The 20676-nt window shown below is 32.5% G+C and overlaps 1 protein-coding gene across 2 annotated transcripts in view; it reads left to right on the top strand.

Moving 5' to 3' along the window:
- The window catches only part of USP38 (ubiquitin specific peptidase 38), a 37106-nt gene extending 22731 nt beyond the window's left edge, over positions 1 to 14375 (top strand). For both annotated transcript variants that reach the window (XM_077139938.1, XM_077139940.1), the window contains 4 exons: positions 3766 to 3859; positions 6747 to 6853; positions 8372 to 9719; positions 14013 to 14375. In XM_077139938.1, the coding sequence (XP_076996053.1) occupies positions 3766 to 3859; positions 6747 to 6853; positions 8372 to 9719; positions 14013 to 14174 (1711 nt within the window). In that variant the 3' untranslated portion in view covers positions 14175 to 14375. The remainder of the gene's footprint in view (positions 1 to 3765; positions 3860 to 6746; positions 6854 to 8371; positions 9720 to 14012) is intronic.
- The last annotated feature ends 6301 nt before the right edge of the window (positions 14376 to 20676 follow it).

Here is a 20676-nt window from a genome sequence, read left to right as displayed (position 1 = left end):
AGGAAACAAACCCAGGTCTCTGGCATGGCAGGCGAGAACTCTGCCACTGAGCCATTGTTGCCTGCCCTGGATATACTTTATTTAGGAAAATATACCTATTCTTCATGTCAGAGAGTAAAAAATCTTTTCGTGAATTATATTTCTATTCATTAAAGAAAGAATGAAGTCAATGAGTGGAAATAGTATGCATTCAATTTAAGATTAGCACTCTGGGTGAAGAATCAGTGTGTCTCAGTATTCAGAGCCAAGTGAAAGCTGAGAAGATTTTAGTAAGTAGTTAAACTATAAGTTTTATAAGTATGGAAAACTATAAGCCATAAGTGTTCTAAGGTGTTTATGTAGAAAAAGGAGGAATATTTACAGAGAAAGCATAGCCTATGCTGTATCACTCACTGAACTAAGATAAGTAAATAAATTTCTCATGTCAAATATAAAGTTGATAAACTGTTTATACTTGTACATACCTTTTATCTTATTATATGACCAATGGAAATTGGCTAGATAACTGCATCCTAGGAAAGAGCAGAAAAGGGAATAAATACCTGTGATATAAGGGAAAAATAAACCTTGAAGGGATTAAAACATAAATACACCCACACTAACACTTTGCATTATGAAGAACATGAATTGTTGCTTTGCCATTATCATCTAAGCAGTGATACAAAAATTGGATAACTGGTAAATTTACCTAAAATAAGCATGTAGAGTATGTATATATTTTAAATGTTGTGTGTATTATATACAAGATAATTTTTCTACCACTTTCAAACCTAGTTCTTTTGGAAGATCTTAACTTTGTTTATGATATTTTTCCAGTGTACAAACATTTTATGAAAAAATATGGCAAAGTAGATCTTAAGATGATTACTATATTTGGTTACAGTACTTTAGAATGCCATCTGTGTAATGATAAACTTTTCCTAAAGGCAAAAACATGGTTCGATTTTCTCTATTCAATACCATAAAATATCATTCAAAAATAACTTGACCAGAGGGACTATAAATTGAGTTCCAAGCCTTTGTAATTTGTGGAGTTAGTTTTATTTTGTTTTCTGAGCCCACATTATACTATCAGAACGAAGATACTGTTTTTTCCTTAGTTTGGTTTGTTGTGTTTGAAGTTTGTTTGTTTTTTAAAGAAAATGTATAATCTTAGAATCAAGTGATACTAGGCATAAAACTGAAAGAATCCATATATCTCCACCACGTCATCTAGTACAGCTGTATCATTTTGCAGGTGAGCAAAAAGGCAGCCTCCCAAAGCAATTTCAACAAGCAACAGCAATTCAAAAAGCACATCAGTAGTGCAGTAGCCAGTAATACTACCTCACAGTAGGAAGACAGCATGTTATATTTTCTAGGTAATTATTTAATAATTTGTCCTGGAAATGTTTTCATATTACAACAATACAGATATGTGTCTTTTTTAATAAATATACCATATTTATTTAACTGTCCTATTGATGAATATTAGATTGTTTTGCTCATGATTAACATTTTTCTGCCCATATGCGTGTATAGAACAGAATGTTTAAATAGGATGTGCACAGTTGCTCTCCAGAAAAGCTGTATGCAGCATTTTGAACTCACATACTAATGAATGATTGTACCAGTGACCCCATACCTTTAGTAGAATTTGCTATTATCAGTCTTTTGAATTGTTTTCCATTCCAAGCAAAAGTGTCTTGTTATTGTAATATACATATTGTCGACCATTGCAAAGGGTTTTCCCCTGGTTTTCTTTGTCCGTTTGTATTTCTTTTCTGAATAACCTCTCTACTTTGTGCATCTTTTTAAATATTTTTCCATGTTGATTTATATATATATACTCTAAAAGATAATCCTCATTCAACTTTATGAGGTGTTTTAGTTATAATTTTTTATTTTTCATTTATAGTGTCAGAATTCCAGAAAGCTTTCCCCATCCAAATTTCCCAGATGTATTTTTTTCCAAGTGAACACCCAATAGTTCTGAAACTATTTTTTGAGTAGTTTGTCCTTTTCCCTTTCTAAAGTAGTACAACACTGTTAAAACCACTCTAACTTTATATGTTTTCTTTACAGATATTTTTTTCTTTCACACAGATTTTGAAAGAATTTTAAAAGTTGCTCACTTAGGTTATGAATTAACAGTTTTCTGTCTACATTCATGCATGTATGAATGCTCATTTGTGTGTATAGATACACTTTTTCTCTCATTTAAAATGTATTTTATTCTAAAATTGACTGTGTGTTAAGAGAAAATTATGTCAAATAATTTACCCTCTTGGCTACAAAAGTTTAAGAGGTTTTAGTCAAGAATTCTTATAGTCAAGAACCTAATTTACTTAGGAATAGTCTCTGATAGGTGGATCTGGCCAGGTAACTATTGTTAGCATTTCTTTAAACTTTCTCTACTTTGAGGAAATAATGTTAATGAAGGAAGTATTAAGACCATATGGATTGCTGCAGATGAGCTCAGGTCTCACAGTAGTCCTTCTATTCTTCTCTAATAGTTATATCATTCTAACTTTGTGGTTTAAAGGCATTTTTTAAAAATTTAAGTGTCTAAATTATAGATTAAATTAAGACACTGAAATCTAATGTCTATTCATTGCAATAAAAAAGTGGGTTGAGGTGAACACCTTTTTCCTTTATGATGCTTTTTTGTTTTACCTATCTACTCAGAAAGTAACAAGTTTGCATAGTAATACGAAGAAAATCACCAGCAAAAAATTAGGTTGGTGACTTTCTGGTAATTACAGTCATATTCCTGAATATTTTTCACAGTAGTAAATTCTACATTTTGCAGAATTCTAGCTATAGATTGAGCAATAAAATTAAGTAAATGGCAAGAGCTGTGAAATACTGTTTTTTTTTTAATCTTTTCATTCTGCCAGTTTTTAATACAGAAGAAATAATAGCTTGTGGCTCTTGTGCAGAGTTTGAGTGAGTGTTTTGTGACATTCCAGGTAATATTAATGACTTTTTAACTTTATATGCAAATTATTTTTGAAAATCTATTAACATTTTTCACTGTATCTTGATAACATTTTTATTGTGATTGACAAATACACTAGTCCTGTGGGTATAGGTATATATTTACATAGCAAAACCTCATTTATCGTGGATTTGAAGATTCCAAATTATTGAAATACAGCCTAAACTTCAGTCTTTGTTTTTTTTGTAAGGGCAGGCATCAGGAATCGAACCTGGGTCACTAGCATGGCAGGCAAGAAGTCTGCCTGCTGAGCCACCATGGCCCGCCCCATCAGTCTTTTTTGATAGATATTTTTCTAATATGCCTTCTTAAAGCAGGTACCAGACGTTTTTGGTAACATTTACTCATTATCCCTTTAGTCTTCAGATTTTACCATACCATAATAAAATACATGTTTTTCGTGTGTGGACTTGAGGACATCTTTCCTAGATAAATCAGCACAGGGGTTAGAAAAGGAAAGAGTGTGAACTTTGGTGTAGTTCGTACCAGATCTTCACTTTGCATTTCTGTTTGCTAATCAGAAAACAAGAATAATATATGACAGTACATAGGTCAGTGGCAGGCAACGATTAAGTGTTCACTTATTGTCATTCCCCCATTCCTTCTTCGCTTTATTATACAAAAGGACCTCTGCTAAATAAAGGGCATCAGGTAATTAAAGTAACTTTTAGAATCATAAGTTTTAAACTAACTTTCTTTTAGCTTTTAGAACTTAATTTTTTTAAAAAAGGTGTGTATATATGTACACATATCTACATACATTGTTATATTTTTTTCTCTTTCAGTTTTAGGAGACAAGTTTTATCCTTAAATCTAAATGGGTGCAACTCATTAATGAAAAAATTACAGCATCTTTTTGCCTTTTTGGCTCATACACAGGTGAGTGTATGTGTGTGTATTATGTGTATGTTAACTACATTAATGATAATCTTTAAACCTCATATTATAACAAACTTGGTGAATCTTTTTAACTGATGAAATAATGTACATCCTGCCCAACACAACAAAGCCATTTAAAAATGCTAAAGAGATACTGCTTAAAATATCAGGGCATCAAGATATGCCCTAAGTTTTTCTTTCTTCCCCTACTTCTCATTCATGTGGTATATAATGCTGGTACATTGTTCTGATTACTGAAGATAAAGTCTGATTTCCAATATAATAAATAAACTCCTAATGAAGAATCATTTTAAATGTATTATTAATAGTTTACAGATGCCAAATTGATGGATTTGTGCAATGAACAATTAAAATAATTTTGCAACACATTGCCTTCTTTTTTCTTCATTTTGTTGATATTTACTTTTTCATTATGACTAAAGGTCTCTGTAGTTTTGTTTATCTACCAAGTTTTGGAGCCTAAAATTTTGTGATGGTCTTTTATATATACAGATTAATCCAAGGAAATGAATTTATGCTAATGACAAGAAAATCTTATAAACATTCATTCATCCAACAGATATTTGTTGACTCTATCTGCAAGATATGATGAGCATTCAAAGAGAAATTCCTCCCCTAAAGGAACCCGATAGTTTAGGTTTTGAGGATATACATGAGAATATTTTATATCATTTATAAATAAGATCTATCATTATTTTTTGGGTTTTACTCTGATTACGTTAGTTTCACAGAAGTCTAAAGGAGTCTATAGCTAGAACCAGCAGACAAAATAGGTTACAAATGGATGAGATTGAGTTGATGGGAATGCCTTGTTTCCTGTCTAGAAGCTGGGAAATATCTCTAGTATAACTTCTTAAATGGAAAGAATCAAGACAGGATTGACATATGAAATGATTGTGGTGGCCTGTGAGTAGTATTATAGTCAGATATTTGTATTAGTCTTTATTTGGGGGAAATATATTCACAAAATAAACTTAATGTCTCAGGACAAAGGGAAATGAAAACAGTCTACCACCATCACCAACAACAGCATTGTTTCCAAGAAGAATAATTTCCACACTTGCTTTATCACTAGTCTATATTTGTTACCTTAATTAAGTCAGAAGATATTGGTGGGGGGGGGGGGGGCAGAACCCTAGAAGTTTTTCCTGATCCTTCAAAAAAGAGAAAGGAATTAAGAGAATGTTTTTATAGTTTTGAGAATTGTCTGACAGCAGACCTACAAAGATTGTTTTAGGTAGGTAGATTTTCCTACATAAGCAAAAAGGTCCTTTTTCTTATAATTAATAAATCTGCATTTATTGAACATTTAAAATTGGTTGGCCCTTGTGCTAATTGCTTTTACATGTATTATCTCTTAATCCTCAGTATCCCCATTTTGCAAAGGAAGAAACGGGTGAAGTTACTTGCTCAGGCTCACATAAACAAGTGGCAGAATTGGGATATGAACCCTAATGGCTCTGAAGCCTGTACTCAATGCGTACACTCAATTTTCTCCCTTCAGAATGCTATAATATACCACTGATTATGGTAAAATTTTCCTTAATTGAGGATTCTCATCTTACATACCACAAATGTTCAAAAGTGAGGAGAATTCTAAATTTTCAAGTGATAATGGCATCTTTTCAGTGTTTTTCTTGTAACAAAATCTAGTATTTGAACTTAGTTTACCCCAGAGTCCATTATCAACCAGTTTACTACACTGCCTTCCTTCTAATAAAAAGTATGAGCAAATTATCTACCCAAATGAGCTCACATTGTGAACATTTGTAATGTGCATACACAAAGAAAATTTTACCTGAAGTAGATACGCTTGGCTCTGTTAAGTAGTCCCCCTTGTAAGTTTATCCAAAATGTCTGTTCATTAACATATCTTTTTCAGTTAAGGTTTTTTTAAAAATCATGGAGTCAAGTGACACAACTGTGAGAGAGAAACAATGCGAGGAGTACTATATTAAAAGTTAGAGAGGTAGTCCTGAAACCTGGAGGGGCCAGCCTCTCCAGAACATTAGCTAGATCCATCTCTATCCCATATTATTGACAGCCCCTTCCAACACGAAAAAGTTAGAATAGACATAGCTCAAATACCCCTAAAGAGTGAGAGAAAGATCAAAGTGATGGTGGAGTTGTGCAGAGGAAGGTAGGGTTTAACAAATGAATATGATTGCTAAATTATTAAATTGATATTTCTTTTAGTCTCCAGTACTTAGAGCAGCTAGAAGTAAAAATCTAAAATTGTGGAATTGTAAGCCATACCGAACTCTGAAATCTGTTATGCTGTGCTTTGAAATTTATTGCTTATTTTATATATATGTTATTTTTCACAAAAAAGAAGAAGAAAGTTGATTTTGTTGATAAAAAAATATTTATTCCTTCTAGCCTTCAATGTTCTGGAGCAGCTAGAAGGAAAATCTAGAGGATGGTATGGTAGCCCATGACAAAATCTGGGATCTGTCATATAACTACTTTTTGAAGAGTGCTTTGAAAACTACTGCTTTTTTCTTTCTTTGCTTTGTATATATGTTATATTTTACAATAAAAAAAAAAAGGTTAGAGAGGCCTGGGTTCAAATGTAGTTCCCTCTACATTTGTTGGTTCCACTAACTTGTCTGTGTGACCTTGCCAAATCACATAGCTCCTCTAGATATCGATTCTCATCTGAAAATTTATGACCAAAAATTACCTAAATGTATTTTCAACAAATTTTATCTGCCTTTAAGTTGCCTCATGTTTGGCGCTTTTGTAGTAAAGGTTGACTACAATGAAATTTTAAATAATCTTTTTTAAGCATTATATATTATGGTATAAGTTATTTGGTTCACAGTGTGAGACTCACTTCCCTGTATTTTCTTGTTGCTACTGAAAGAGGGAAGCCTATGCACCTCGGATATTCTTTGAGGCTTCCAGACCTCCATGGTTTACTCCTAGATCCCAACAGGACTGTTCTGAATACCTCAGGTTTCTTCTGGACAGGTAAAAAGTAGTTTGATATTATAATATGAATTGTAACCTTTTATAACAGTTTATTTCTATAGGATATTGTTTTTTCTACCTTTAAAGACTTATTTTCAAAAAAAAAACTTATTTCAAGTGTTATTCTTTAAAATACCTTGTATTTATTATATGTTTTTAAACTTTTCTTTTGTGTTTAGTTTCATTTCTTTTTTGAACTTTCTTACTTTAGACCAGCTGCACTAAAAAATGTGGTACAGGACCCCTGGGGGTTCCCAAAACACTTTCAGGGGGTCTGTGAGCTTCTCCTCTTTCCCATTAAATATCTGTATGAGACTGGATTTTCTTTTATATACTTCATCCAAAAAACGTATCACAGTAGATTAAACACAGAAGCAGATATGATTAAGCCAGATATTTTAAATATTCACAAAATGTAACAGTTTCACTCTTCTCACTAATTTTTTTTCTTAGAAAATATAGCTATTTTTTAACTGTTTATATGTTAACATGTAATGGGTTTATTATTGTTTTAAAATATATTATTATTTTTTTAATTTCCCAGTTTTTAAATACAATAAATTTCAATGGTTATAACCCACATAAACAAAAGCTCTTGGATTCTTCAATTATTTTTAAGAGTATGAAGGGGTCCCAAGATCAAAAAGTTTAAGAACTACCACTTCAGACTTACTTATCATTAGATGTAATCAGTATACCTTACTATCTCTTTTCCATTTAATTACCAAAACCTATCATCGTTTATTTTCTTGCTGCCTTCTGTTGTATGAACGACTCCTAAAGTTAGCTGGACTCGACTATATTGACTGCCTTCCTTCCAGTTTTAAGAATGTAGTAAGTGGCTTTTCTGTGCCAGGTTCTCTATATCTTTTCTATAAGACAGTTAATAGACATAGATAATTAACTATAATATGATAAGTGCCATAAAATAGCAGCATAAAGAAAGCATAATGAAAACATAGGATAATGATAGGCCCCTACATTCTCAGTATTACTGATGATTTTCAGTATTACTCTTGGTTTAAACGGGAAATTTTTTTTAAATGCAAAAAAACAACAAATAAATGCAAACATTCCTATTTTGATCATTCCGTTCTACATATATAATCAGTAATTCACAATATCATCACATAGTTGTATATTCATCATCGTGATCATATCTTAGAACATTTGCATCAATTCAGAAAAAGAAATAAAGAGACAACAGAAAAAGAAATAAAACAAAAACAGAAAAAAATATATATATATATACATACATACCATACCCCTTACCCCTCCCTTTCATTGATTACTAGCATTTCAAACTAAATTTATTTTAACATTTGTTCCCCCTATTATTTATTTTTATTCCATATGTTCTACTCATCTGTTGACAAAGTAGATAAAAGGAGCATCAGACACAAGTAAGCAGGGGAAGTTTGATTCTTTAAATTAATACTTAAATAGAAAAATTGCATTTAAGCTTATGTGAAATAATTATTCTATAATGATATTATATAATGATACACTCTCCTGCAGACTCCACGAAGAAGAAAAGGTCTTGAAGGTTCAGTCTTCACACAAGCCTTCTGAAAGTCTGGGCTACAATGAAGTAGCCAATAAGACAGCTCTACTAACAGAGACCTCTTATACAAGTGACGGTGAAAAGACTTTAATAGAAAAAATGTTTGGAGGAAAACTGCGAACTCATATATGTTGTTTGAACTGCAGGAGTACCTCACAAAAAGTGGAAGCCTTTACAGATCTTTCACTTGCCTTTTGTCCTTCTTCTTCTGTGGAAAACCTGCCTTTTCAAGATGCAGCAGCAGCACTTAATGTACAAGATGGTGGTCTAATGCAAACCAGTGTACCTGATCCTTCAGAAGAACCAGTAGTTTATAATTCAGCAACAGCTGCCTTTGTCTGCAATACAACTGTGAAAGAAAGAACTATAGACAGTCTTCCTGATGAGCTTCACTGTACTGAAAATACTTCTGCCCCTGATGAATCTAGCAAGATTGTTCTTAATAAAGGTATATCTCAGAAACCAGGAGGTGAAACTCCACCTTCAGTAACTGACTTACTAAATTATTTTTTGGCTCCAGAGATTCTTACTGGTGACAACCAATATTATTGTGAAAACTGTGCCTCTCTACAGAATGCTGAGAAAACTATGCATATTACGGAGGAACCTGAATACCTTATTCTTACTCTCCTGAGATTTTCCTATGATCAGAAGTACCAAGTGAGAAGAAAAATTTTAGATGATGTGTCACTGCCACTGGTTTTGGAGTTACCTGTTAAAAGAATTTCTACTCTCTCTTCATTGTCAGAAAATTGGTCCATAGATGTTGATTTTACTGATATTAGTGAGAATCTAGCTAAAAAATTAAAACCTTCTGGGACTGAAGAAGCTTGCTGTGCAAAATTAGTGCCCTATCTGTTAAGTTCTGTTGTTGTTCACTCTGGTATATCCTCTGAAAGTGGTCATTACTATTCTTATGCCAGAAACATCACAGGTACAGAGTCTTCATACCAGATGTGCCACCAATCTGAAACTCTGGTTTTAGCATCCTCTCAGAGTCATTTATTGGGCAGAGATAGTCCCACTGCAATTATTGAACAGGACTTAGAAAATAAGGAAATGTCAAAAGAGTGGTTTTTATTTAATGACAGCAGAGTGACATTTACTTCATTTCAGTCAGTCCAGAAAATTACAAGTAGGTTTCCAAAAGACACAGCTTATGTACTTTTGTATAAAAAACAGAACAGCACTAATGGTCTAAGTGGTAAGAATACAACCAGTGGACTCTGGGTAAATGGAGACCCACCTCTACAGAAAGAACTTATGGATGCTATAACAAAAGATAATAAACTGTATTTACAGGTAAGTTTGTAGAAAGTGTTTAAGGAACTGCTAGGTGATTAAGTGAAATCCAACTTCTGTATTTTCGAGGAATCTCTTAAGTCTGGGAGGAAATGGACTGAACCTATAATTGTTTTACTTTCTTATGTTACATATTAACTATGAAAAATCATAGCTGCAACATAGAAAACCATTTTGGTTTCATTACAAAAGATGTACTCAGTCTAGAATCAAACAATATGGAAATATGGAAAGTTTTTAAGAAGTGGAAGCATATTCTTCCCCTCCATCCTACCCACCAGGGGAAACAACTACTAAATTTGGTGCTTATTTCTTCTAAGTTTTTGTGTTAGAAAATTTGAGGGCATTTATTGACATTCAGATATATAAGATAAAGGATACTTAAGGTAAAGGATATTTGTATTCTTCGAAGATCTGGTAAATAAAACCAATGAGATAATAGGACAATTAGTAAGTAAAAACCATAGAATAGCAATTTCATATGAGATGAATTCACTTGTAAATATACTTTTTGTAAGGAGTTAATGATTTTATTACTTTAAGGTTAATAAAGATCTTGATACAATTATTTTTCTTTGGAATCTACCAACTATCAAAAAAAAAAAAAAGGACCAGTAGTAAATTGTAGGTGATATTGTAGGAAAAAAAATTAGATTGTAGCTTTATTAATTGGGTAGCCCAAGTGATTTTATGAGTTATAAATAAGTTTCTAAAAATTTAATTTGAAAGTCAAAGAAACCCTAAAAAATGTAGATAGAACAAGAGATGGGCCACTATAGTACTGATCTTTAGAGAAAAGATAAAAGCACAGTAATGCTTCACAATTCATGATATTTTATATAATGAAAGAACAAACTTCTTCATTGTTTGGAGTTCATTCTGGACTTTATTATAAAGTGATTTTATAATCAAGAACAGACTTCACACACAAAAAAATAGAAGTCAGAAAGCTTGTTAGAACTGATTCATTATCGAAAACTCTAACATCCAGTCAGATTGCTTATAAGATTAAAGTAATAAAAATAGAATTTATTCAACTATGTACTTCTTACTGTCTACCAAAAAAAGCACTACATATTAATTGTCAAGATTCTGGAAGATTGGAGAGTAGAAATTCTATAATACAAATAAAATAAGGTTTGGTATTCCATCTTTACTGATGGAACAATGCAAAAGAATCTGCATGTCAGTGATTGGATGAAATATTCCATTTCTCAAAGGAGAGTTTTATAACGCGTTTTGAAAGCTGAAAAACTAATTTCTGTGATTAGAAAACTAGATGTTCTTATAACCATAAAAACTGCTTGTACTGTGACCTAGTTCTAAATGATTTTCCAGTTTAACCATCTTACCATTTACCCATTTTATCCTTATCATACTATACTTGAGCATGAGGAGCCATTCTGTACATTATTGTTTTAAGACTCTTATGTCACTATAAAAAAGTTATTTTGCAAATTCAGTTTTTAACTGTTATGCAACCATTCTAAATTTCATCTTAAGTTTCATATTGGCAAGTTGTTTAATTCAAAAAAGATATCACCAAGTTGTGTAGTAAGGAGTTTACTCAACCTGTATTAAGACTGGCTTTTAAACCAAAGTGTCATTATCAAAGGATCTTTTTAAAAGCATATTATAATAAACATTCAAATCTTAATTAGAAATGTAAATATATTTAGATTGTGTTTTACTTTTAAATACAATAATATAATTGGCAATGGCTTCTAATTATATAAAATATCATAAATTGTGAAGTTTCTCACACAGACCAAATCTGGTAAGTTTGTGTTTTAGAGACTATCCTATTATAAGTTTCTTCTGTTAATGAAATTTGCAGAAAAACACATATAATATATATGTGCAGTTTAAAGAAAAATAAAAAATGGATTAATTTAATGTTAACAGTTTTACTTGAGTGAAAGATCTAAATATACTGAAAGTTCTGTATACCAAAACCCATAATTCCTTTCTGTGGCTAGGTCTATAGTTTACTATTTAAAGAAAAATTAATTTTAATATTTGATATAAATCTGTGATATAATTAGATATGCTATGAGGACCACAATTTTTAATGTTATACAAAATATTTTCACCTATATTAAAAGAAAGAAAATGAAAACAGTTTTTCTTAACTTTTATCCATTGTTAAGTTTGTCTTTGGAAAACCCAGAACTTCATAGTTTTTCTCTGTCAGGCATATATTTATTTATATAAATTAGTAATAAAGAAAAAGAGAAGTATTACTTTCTTGGGAAACTTTCTGCCTTGAAATATTTAGATTTCATGGATCTTAGAAGCAGTGAAGTTATTAGCTTAATTTTGTCTGTTCTTCATTATGCCTCCTGGAGGAAATCACTTTATAATAAAGTCCAGGCAAAATTCTCACCATATTTCTTAAGAACAGAACTTCTTGAACTCTTCCTCACATAGTCATTCAATAACACAGGAAATGAAGGGTTTTATGTTTTTTTAAACATTTCCCTCATCTTCCTTCATTAAGAAACATCATCTATATCTAAAACCAAATTTTATTCCTTAGGCACAAATTCATGTTTCGATAATTTAATAGGCTATATAGAGCTAGAGCAATAAGGAATTAGATTTTTTATTTTTGTATCTGTTTCTGTTATATCTATTATATATATATATATAAATATGAGGTTGTGGGTTTTCCAAAGATAAGCTTAACAATGAATAAAAGTTAAGAGAAACTTTTATTTTCTTTTAATATAGGTGAAAATATTTTGTATAACATTAAAAATTATGGTTCTCATAAATATTTTCCCATCTGTAAAATATTTGTAATTCTTTAATTTCACAGATTAAAGAATAAATTCATATTTCTCCTGAAAATACTGTGTGATTAGACATTAGGCAGAGGATCCCAATGCAAATGACACAAATAAATGAAAAAATATATATTTTTGAGAAATATCCTGCAAATTAAGTATTAAAAAGCCCTGACAAAGACTGGTTAATTGGGCCATTCCATTATGAATATATATTATCTAAGGTCCCTTTTAGCCATAAAAATATGTGATTTTTTTTTTCATTTTGTTGATTGGGAGTCACACAGCATTCACTATACATTACTGAGAAGTAAAAGGACTATAATACAAGGGAGAGAGGTCCATGTAAGCCTGATTTTTTTTTCCATAATGAAAACTTGAGCATCTTGTGTTGGGGGAGAATAGTTAACTGAAAAATTTAGATGGAAATTCTGATATAGTATTACCTTGCCCGATGGAGCAAAGTAACTGGGCTTTTAGTTGAAACAATAATACAGTTTTTATTGCTAACGTTAACTGTGTTTTGAAAGTTCTTTAGGATGATTATATGTCACAAGCAAAAAGTTTTACTGTTACCAGTAACTTTTAAAACTTTATGATTGGGTCACCGACCCTATTAGAAGGCTGTAGACCCTCTCCTAGAAAAATAGGCACATGCCAGAATATTCTGTATATGCTTTCAAAGATTTTTTGGGTCTCTAGTTTTAGAATCCAGTTTTACACCTTGCCAAATGAATTTGCCATTATTTATTCACATTTGCTCCCTTTGAAACCCACTACCTAAAAGCCTTCTAATCTGAGGTCGTTGATATTTATTGAGCACCTTATATGTGTGCCTGGCACACTGATGAATATGAGTGGTTCTGATAAGAGTTCTAACGATCTGGTATGGAAGAGTTTTAAATTCTATGGTAAAGAGATAACTTCTCTTTACAGTGTTCTTGAGATCAGTCTTACTTGATTTACTGAGAAATATTCTGGGGTGAAGGTAGAAAAATTCAGGCTTCTTCTATTGTTTAAAGCCCTTTTTATAATTTTTAAACCCCTTTTAAATAGTGCTAGTTGATATAGAGGAGATAATCCATTGTGAGAACTTTTGAATTCAACTCTTTAGTAAGAGTATTAGAAAAGAAATCCACTCTTATATGTATTGATGCGTGTTGCAGAAACTGTAATGTTTTCCATAGAGAAATTTTATGATTTGGAAGCTTTAGTTTTCTCAGGTATAAAGTGAAGATATTGAAACAGAATGGCCCTTAGGATCTGCCAATCTGTACAGTTACACTAGGATTTTGTTTTCTACGTAGTTTATCCCATATGTGATTATACAGTTTAGTTGAATTTGATAAGTACTGGTGTGGTCAACATGTTTCAAGTTCAGTAACTTTAAGATTAAGATTTAAGGATGCTTATTAAGTGGCAGTTTAAAAAATATTTTATAGGTGTTATACCCTATCCATTGTATTTAGTATTTTAATTTCATAAAAAATATTTTTAATTTTAGGAACAAGAGTTGAATGCTCGAGCCCGGGCTCTACAAGCTGCATCTGCCTCCTGTTCATTTCGACCCAATGGATTTGATGACAATGACCCACCAGGAAGCTGTGGACCAACTGGTGGAGGGGGTGGAGGAGGATTTAACACAGTTGGCAGACTCGTTTTTTAATTCTGAGAGAGTCCAAAATGCACTGATCACAAACATCCAATATGATGACTGTTAAAATGTCAAGACTGTAACAGATATCATATCTATCTTTTATTTTTCTTTTCAGTAGACCCTTATACTTTAAGAAAACACACCCAGTACTTGTTTTATTTTTTTGACAATAACATTTATTAACGAAATACATCATGGGAAAGAAATCTACCTCTTAAAATTCCATTTGCTTTTATGTTTAGATATGCTTGACCAAAACATTTTCAAAGGAAAATAAGTACCTGGTCCCTAATTAAGCTGCATTAGATTTAGTAGAGGCATTTAAATGATCCTATTCTTAGTTTTACTGAAGAAAAAAAAAGTAATTTATTTAGCATTCTTTGTAAAATAATCAATGCTAAAGATGAGGGAAATGTTTAAAAAAAACATAAAACCCTTTATTTCCTGTGTTAATAAACCCTTTATTAAATTCAAGTCTTTGAAAAAACTAGAGATGATACAGTCTCTAATGAAGGCAATAACATAAAATGTATCAAGCTATAGGACTTTTCAGGTTTTGTTTAGTGCTGTCTTCAGCATCACTGTATCTGAATTTCAAGTACAAATGTTAAAAAGGAATATTTATAAATATGTGCTGAATTGATTTTAAGAAAGGTGCATGATCCTGTAGGAGCAACATTTTTACCTAAAAATTGGTAACTTTGTAGTATTTCTAATTGTTCAAGGATTTTTAAATTCTATTTCAGGGAGTATATCTTTTGTGTGTTTTGAAGGAGGTGAGTTCTGTATGTGCCTTGCAGTACTGTAATTAAAGAATAGGAATCTTTGGCTGCAGAAAAGTTTTTTAAAATGAAATGTTAGGAGGTAATTTTTTTGTGTTAACATTAAAACTATAAGTAAAATAACTTTTTGAAAGGTATTAGATTTTCCAGAAGTAAAACTGATGGTTCTAAATCATTAAGTATGATAGTTCATTTTTAACTCTTAAAAGAATCCAGAGAAAATGAACCTAGCCAAGTAAAAAAATCTTTTTTGATTTTGTTACTTAAATAGTCTTCAGAATATTAAACATTGACCGCATACTTTTAGATTTGTACATGGTTTTTTTGCTTGTTTGTTTGAGCCATATGTGTTGCACCACTGTTACTGTTTCGTGATTTTAGATAAAGTGTTGAAATGCTAGACCCTGCCATCCATTATTTCTTTAGCCAGGAAACTGGAAGCATGTCATTTCTCCTGAGTCTTGATTACACGGTATTCAGGAGTTATCCCAATTTTCCTCCCTTCTAAAGGTTTTAACTTATCCATGGTTGGTGCATTGTTCTGAAGATTGGTCCCCTATTTATTTTGAAAACATTTTAAGGAAAGAATGTTCTTTGGTGATTTGTGGTTTATCTTTTTCCCAAGCTTTTATGACAGTGATTAAAAACAGAACTCTTCATGTTCATTCCACCATCTCTCACTCCCTAACCTGTTTACAGGTTAGGAAAGATTAGGAAAATTGATTGGATTAGTTAAAAACTATGATTTCTTTGCAGAATTCATCAAGTCCTCTTCTCTATAAATGAATGAATCAGAAGGATTTTTTTTAATCACTCTTTGTTTCCTTGGTCCTAATGGTGAATTTCTAATTTCTATATACCCTGTTATCTATTGGCTATATAATGATTTATAAGCAGATTATATCAGCTTTTGCATTTATTGAAAATTGGTGAAGTCATTTAATACTTGGTGGATTGATATTGGGGCCGAGATCCTACTAAGAACTTCCTTAAAGGCAATTAAACCTACAGGCAGTTTTATCTATGAATATCAAGTCATTCAAGGTTTTGTATGTCAAGGTAATATGTGTTGAATTTTTAAAATGATAATAAAAAGATGAAATTCTTGTTATATAATAATACTGAGTCTATTCAAATTATAACTTAATACCAATACCAAAAACTTGAAATTAAAGACTACTTTTCACAATTAAAAATATGGTAATATTGTTTGATGAATTTAAAGTAGTTACACCTAGAGAAGAAACCAGAATAATCAGTAGTTTATTTCTCCCAGATTCCTCACCTTTGTACTTTCCTTAGCCGCTTGTTATACATCGTTGTAAGTTTTACTGAGCTAAGGCTAACTAGATAGAGTACAATTGCTGTTTCTCTTTAGTTCAGTCCAAAGTGATCATTTTAAATGAAGTTGCTCATTGCTGCTAAAAGGAGTATTTTAGGCTTCACTTAACAAAAATGAAAAACTGGAAATCCAAGTCTATTCCTTTCAAAGGTCACTGTTGGCACAATGGGAAAAGTAGAATTTTTTTCAGGGAGCTGTATGAAGAAGGAAATATATGTGACATGGTCATGCAAGCCCTGGTAACCTGTCCGCTAAGTAGGTTCCAAGGCAGCTCTTACTCGTGACATTTACATATCACAAGTTGGAGGAGGGAATCTAGCTCATCCTCCATTCTCTTGTCTTTGTTCCACATCTCTTCCAGCTGAATACTCAGAGAAAGAAGGCAGCATTAGGCTAGAGATCCCTGACTTTTGTCTCCGTACTTTAATGTGCTACTAGAATCCTTTGGCTAACAGATAAGTATCCCTCATCATGATTAGAAGTACTGAGAGTTCTTGTGACAGTCTCAAAAAGCCTATACTATTAACTCAGGTCTAGAAAAAACAAAAATACTTCAAAACTGAACCTTGAGCTCAAATTCTATAATATTCTTTTCTTATGTCTGTCAAGAAATGTATTCTTATTCTGTTTTTCTGGTAATGTAATTTACAAAAGTAGTTGCCTTCCTTTCATGTACTACCTCTTTAAAAACTTTTTGCTGACTTCACATTTATATTATAGGGGGTTAATTACTTGTTGTGTACCCAGTACAGTTTAAGGAAAAAACAGTTGGCATGGTCGGTTTAGTACACAGATCTTAACGGAAATTAATTTGTACTTTGTTCGAGGTTTTTATTTTCAGTATATTTTTTCCTGTGAGTGTAGTCTACACTAGAAGCTTTTTAAATGAATATTTCAGAGGAAATAATACTGTAAATTTATATATAGTCTTTTAAGACAGCTACACTTTGTATATCCTTTCATCCTCTGTTTACTTCAAATGACTTTAGATTTCTAAAACTAAATATCCCCGAAGTGGACAATGATCATTATTCACATTTTATAGAAACTTATTAGGAAATGTTAAAGGGACAGCAAGGAAATTTGAATGAAAAGTTATCCACTTAAACAATAAGTCTAAAATGTAAGCTGATCCATATATGTATTCTTAACTATCTTGTATCTTCATAATGTTAGCCATATTTTGTTTTACTAAGTTAATTTTCTGACAGAACTTTTTTGGAAATGAGTGACCTTCAAAATAAATGGGGATTTAAATAAGAATTCAAATAAATAGTGCTTTTTAAAAAGCTGATTTATACTAGAAGTATAATAAGAAACTGCAGTTTTCCCATGTGAAAGGAAATTACCATAGAAATTATTTTTAAGGAATTGAGAACCAAGATTTATAAAATCAACAATCTAGTTTACAGGTTAATAGGGATCTGTTATTTGAAGCCTTTAGCCCCAATGTTACATAATCAGTGTGGACTTAACATTAAAAATAGAATCTAAAAATTCTGTCAAATATGTTGCCAGCTCCTAGCAATGTCTGTGTTATGGCCTGCAGTTGTTTTTCTCTTCATAGATTTCATGTTTTCATCTTTTACTTTGTGTGCTAGACACACAAACAAACACATATTGATTTCAGAGGGACGAGGTCAGCATTTGGCTAGATCACTGTTTCTCCACCTTGAATTCACATTAGGCTCACTTGGAGAGCTTTAAAAAAAATACCGTGCACAGGCTTCACCCAAGACCAATTAAAGTGTGTAGGGATTGGGCATTGATAGGTTTTGAAGTTCCTCAGGTGAATTTAATGTGCAACCTAGATTGAGAACTTCTGGGTTAGAAAGGAGCATATAAGACTTGATTATATCATTATTATTATTGATTGTAGGAGCCTTTATTTTCTAGGACTTTTATCCAAGGAGAGCACATGTTGAGTGTCTACTATGTGCCAGATACTGGTTGATGTTTATTTTTTTTAACTTACACCAGCCTTGTAAGTGGCTTATACCCACCCCCTCCCTCTCCTCTTTGTGGATTAAAAAAAAAATGAAGAGTGCAGGCCATGGTGGCTCAGCAGGCAGAGTTCACACCTGCCATGCCAGAGACCCGGGTTTGATTCCCAGTTGCCTGCTCATGCAAAGAAAAAAAAAAGACTCAAGTTAAATAACTTGCTTAAATCATGCAATTAGTAAAATTAGAACTGGGATTTTTAACCCATGTCTTCAGAACTCCAAATCAATACTCTAATGGAAGGATAGTAACAAGTAGGGGAAAAAAATGTAAGTAAAAGACTTAGTAAATTACATAACAAAGGCAGAATAAATTTTATAGAATAAAAACTCCACTTTTTCACTTACCCTTTAGCAATCCAAACATGCATCCTAAAAAAGGACATCTGCTTTTAGCAAATTCGTTCGCTGTACCTGCCTAGTCTCTGCTTGCTTTATTAGCCCCATCTCTTCCATTCTTCCAATTCTGTCCTCCCTTGGCCATATTGGACCTTGCAGTTTTACTTAAACAACATTATATACTTCCCATCTCTAGGCATTTGCATATGCAGGTCTCAGAATAAGTTAATTCTTCACTTAATTGAAGCAGTTCAATTCATCTCGGCATTACCAAATAATTATTACTGCTTCTCTCTGCAAAATGTTTTTAGAGAAATTGAATTGCAAAGAAAAAAACTTTTATAGCCACTGAAACAGAAAACTTTGTCAATTAAAAGTATCTTGCTAGATCACTTAATTATTTCTCCATGGATGCCACAAAACTAATTCTAAGTTAAAAAAGAAAAAAAAGTACTGGATTTATGGTTTGCTTAGTTTGGTATGAATCAAACCATTTTAATTGAATATTTAAATGTCAAAAAGACTTTGTTATTTGAAGGTAGTCATTATTAAATTATAGTGTAGACATTAGAGTCTAAGTATGTCTGCTAATTCCCTTTAGCTTCAGTATTAGTGTTCAGACAAATGCTAATAACATTGGCAGTACATAAAACAGTATATGTTCAGTGAGAAGTTCTGGATGTTATGCGATTCCTCCTCGTAGAAGCCTTCTTCCTTTGAGAACTAAGACCAGCAAACACACAAAGCTCAAAGTTTCAAACTCAGGAATTGAAAATTCTATACGTTACTAGATAGAGTAATGAGAGAAGCTACTTCTACTCTTAAGTCCCTGGCCTGTGTGCATACTTACAATGAATAAACAGTATCACATAGTGATTATTCTTTCAAAGCATACACTGAATCCTTCAAGATAGGAAACCTACCTTCTCGGAGAGTTATCTACCAACTGGCACTGTAACTGAGTCTTCACTAGATTATCCCAAACTTTGTATCCGGCCATCTGCTTCTGGGTGATGGTATACATTATAAAACCAGTGCATCCCACGGGTATGGGTTTATTGCCACACATCTTTTGACGAGAAATGAGTCCCATGATCAGAAATAATTTGCGATACCGTCATGGTGAACAAAATTTTACATAAGTCCACATGTGGTGTTGACAGCTACATTGCAGGCATGGAAGGCAAATCCAAATCCAGGATATATGTGAATTCCACTAAGGACAAATTGCTTCACCCTCCATGTTGGAAGAGTTCTAATTTAATCAACCTGTTATGGAATGGCTGACTGTTCCTCCCTGACAATGCTGCCATAATGGGGACTCAGCCTTGGGTATATCAAGGTTAGCCTTGTTTAGGTCAGTCAGCCTTGGTAAACAAAAGCCCATGCTGTTGACCTCATTCATAGTCTCCATCCCTGCTGTTATGGCCACTTGGTATATGAGTCAACTGAGTGAGCAAGTAAGTGTGTGGCTGAGGAACAAGACTGACTGACATCCACAGAAAAGGTCATCTTGGCCACCTGGTACTGATATCCAGTTGTTCTTTGTTGAACATATACAAGCAATGCAAGTATCTTCACACTTCATGCCAATTCAGAGAAGTTCATCCATCTACTTCTTCCTCAGACCTCCTTGCCTCCAATTTTCTAATCCTTATACCACAAACCATTACCTACTGCCCATAATCAATGCATACTGGGTTATCTTGGGATTATCATTCAGCCTAGACAAAGTGGACAGCCAAATGTGTTGCTCAAAGTTCTGCTCACTGTAAGGATTCTTCAGCCACTGATTTCAGGGACACTCCTTATTTGAGTTACAATACTCCAGGAGTAAAACCGTCTATAAATCAACCCAAGATTTTTCCTTCTGGGTTGAATGTCAAAAGGAACTCCCCATGAGGCCAAATGTGGAGACAGAGAGAGAGGAGGTGGTAAAACAGGAATAGGTTTCAAAGGAGTCTGAGTCACCTGCTCACACAAAATAATTGTGCCCTCCTGGTCTACTCAAGCCTGACCTCCCACATATTACTTCTACTTGATGTTGG

The sequence above is a fragment of the Tamandua tetradactyla genome, chromosome 22, assembly GCF_023851605.1.
Source record: "Tamandua tetradactyla isolate mTamTet1 chromosome 22, mTamTet1.pri, whole genome shotgun sequence".
In the NCBI taxonomy this organism is placed as follows: Eukaryota; Metazoa; Chordata; class Mammalia; order Pilosa; family Myrmecophagidae; genus Tamandua; species Tamandua tetradactyla.
The sequence above is the reverse complement of the archived record's forward strand: the minus strand, read 5'-3'. Positions and strand labels throughout refer to the sequence as shown.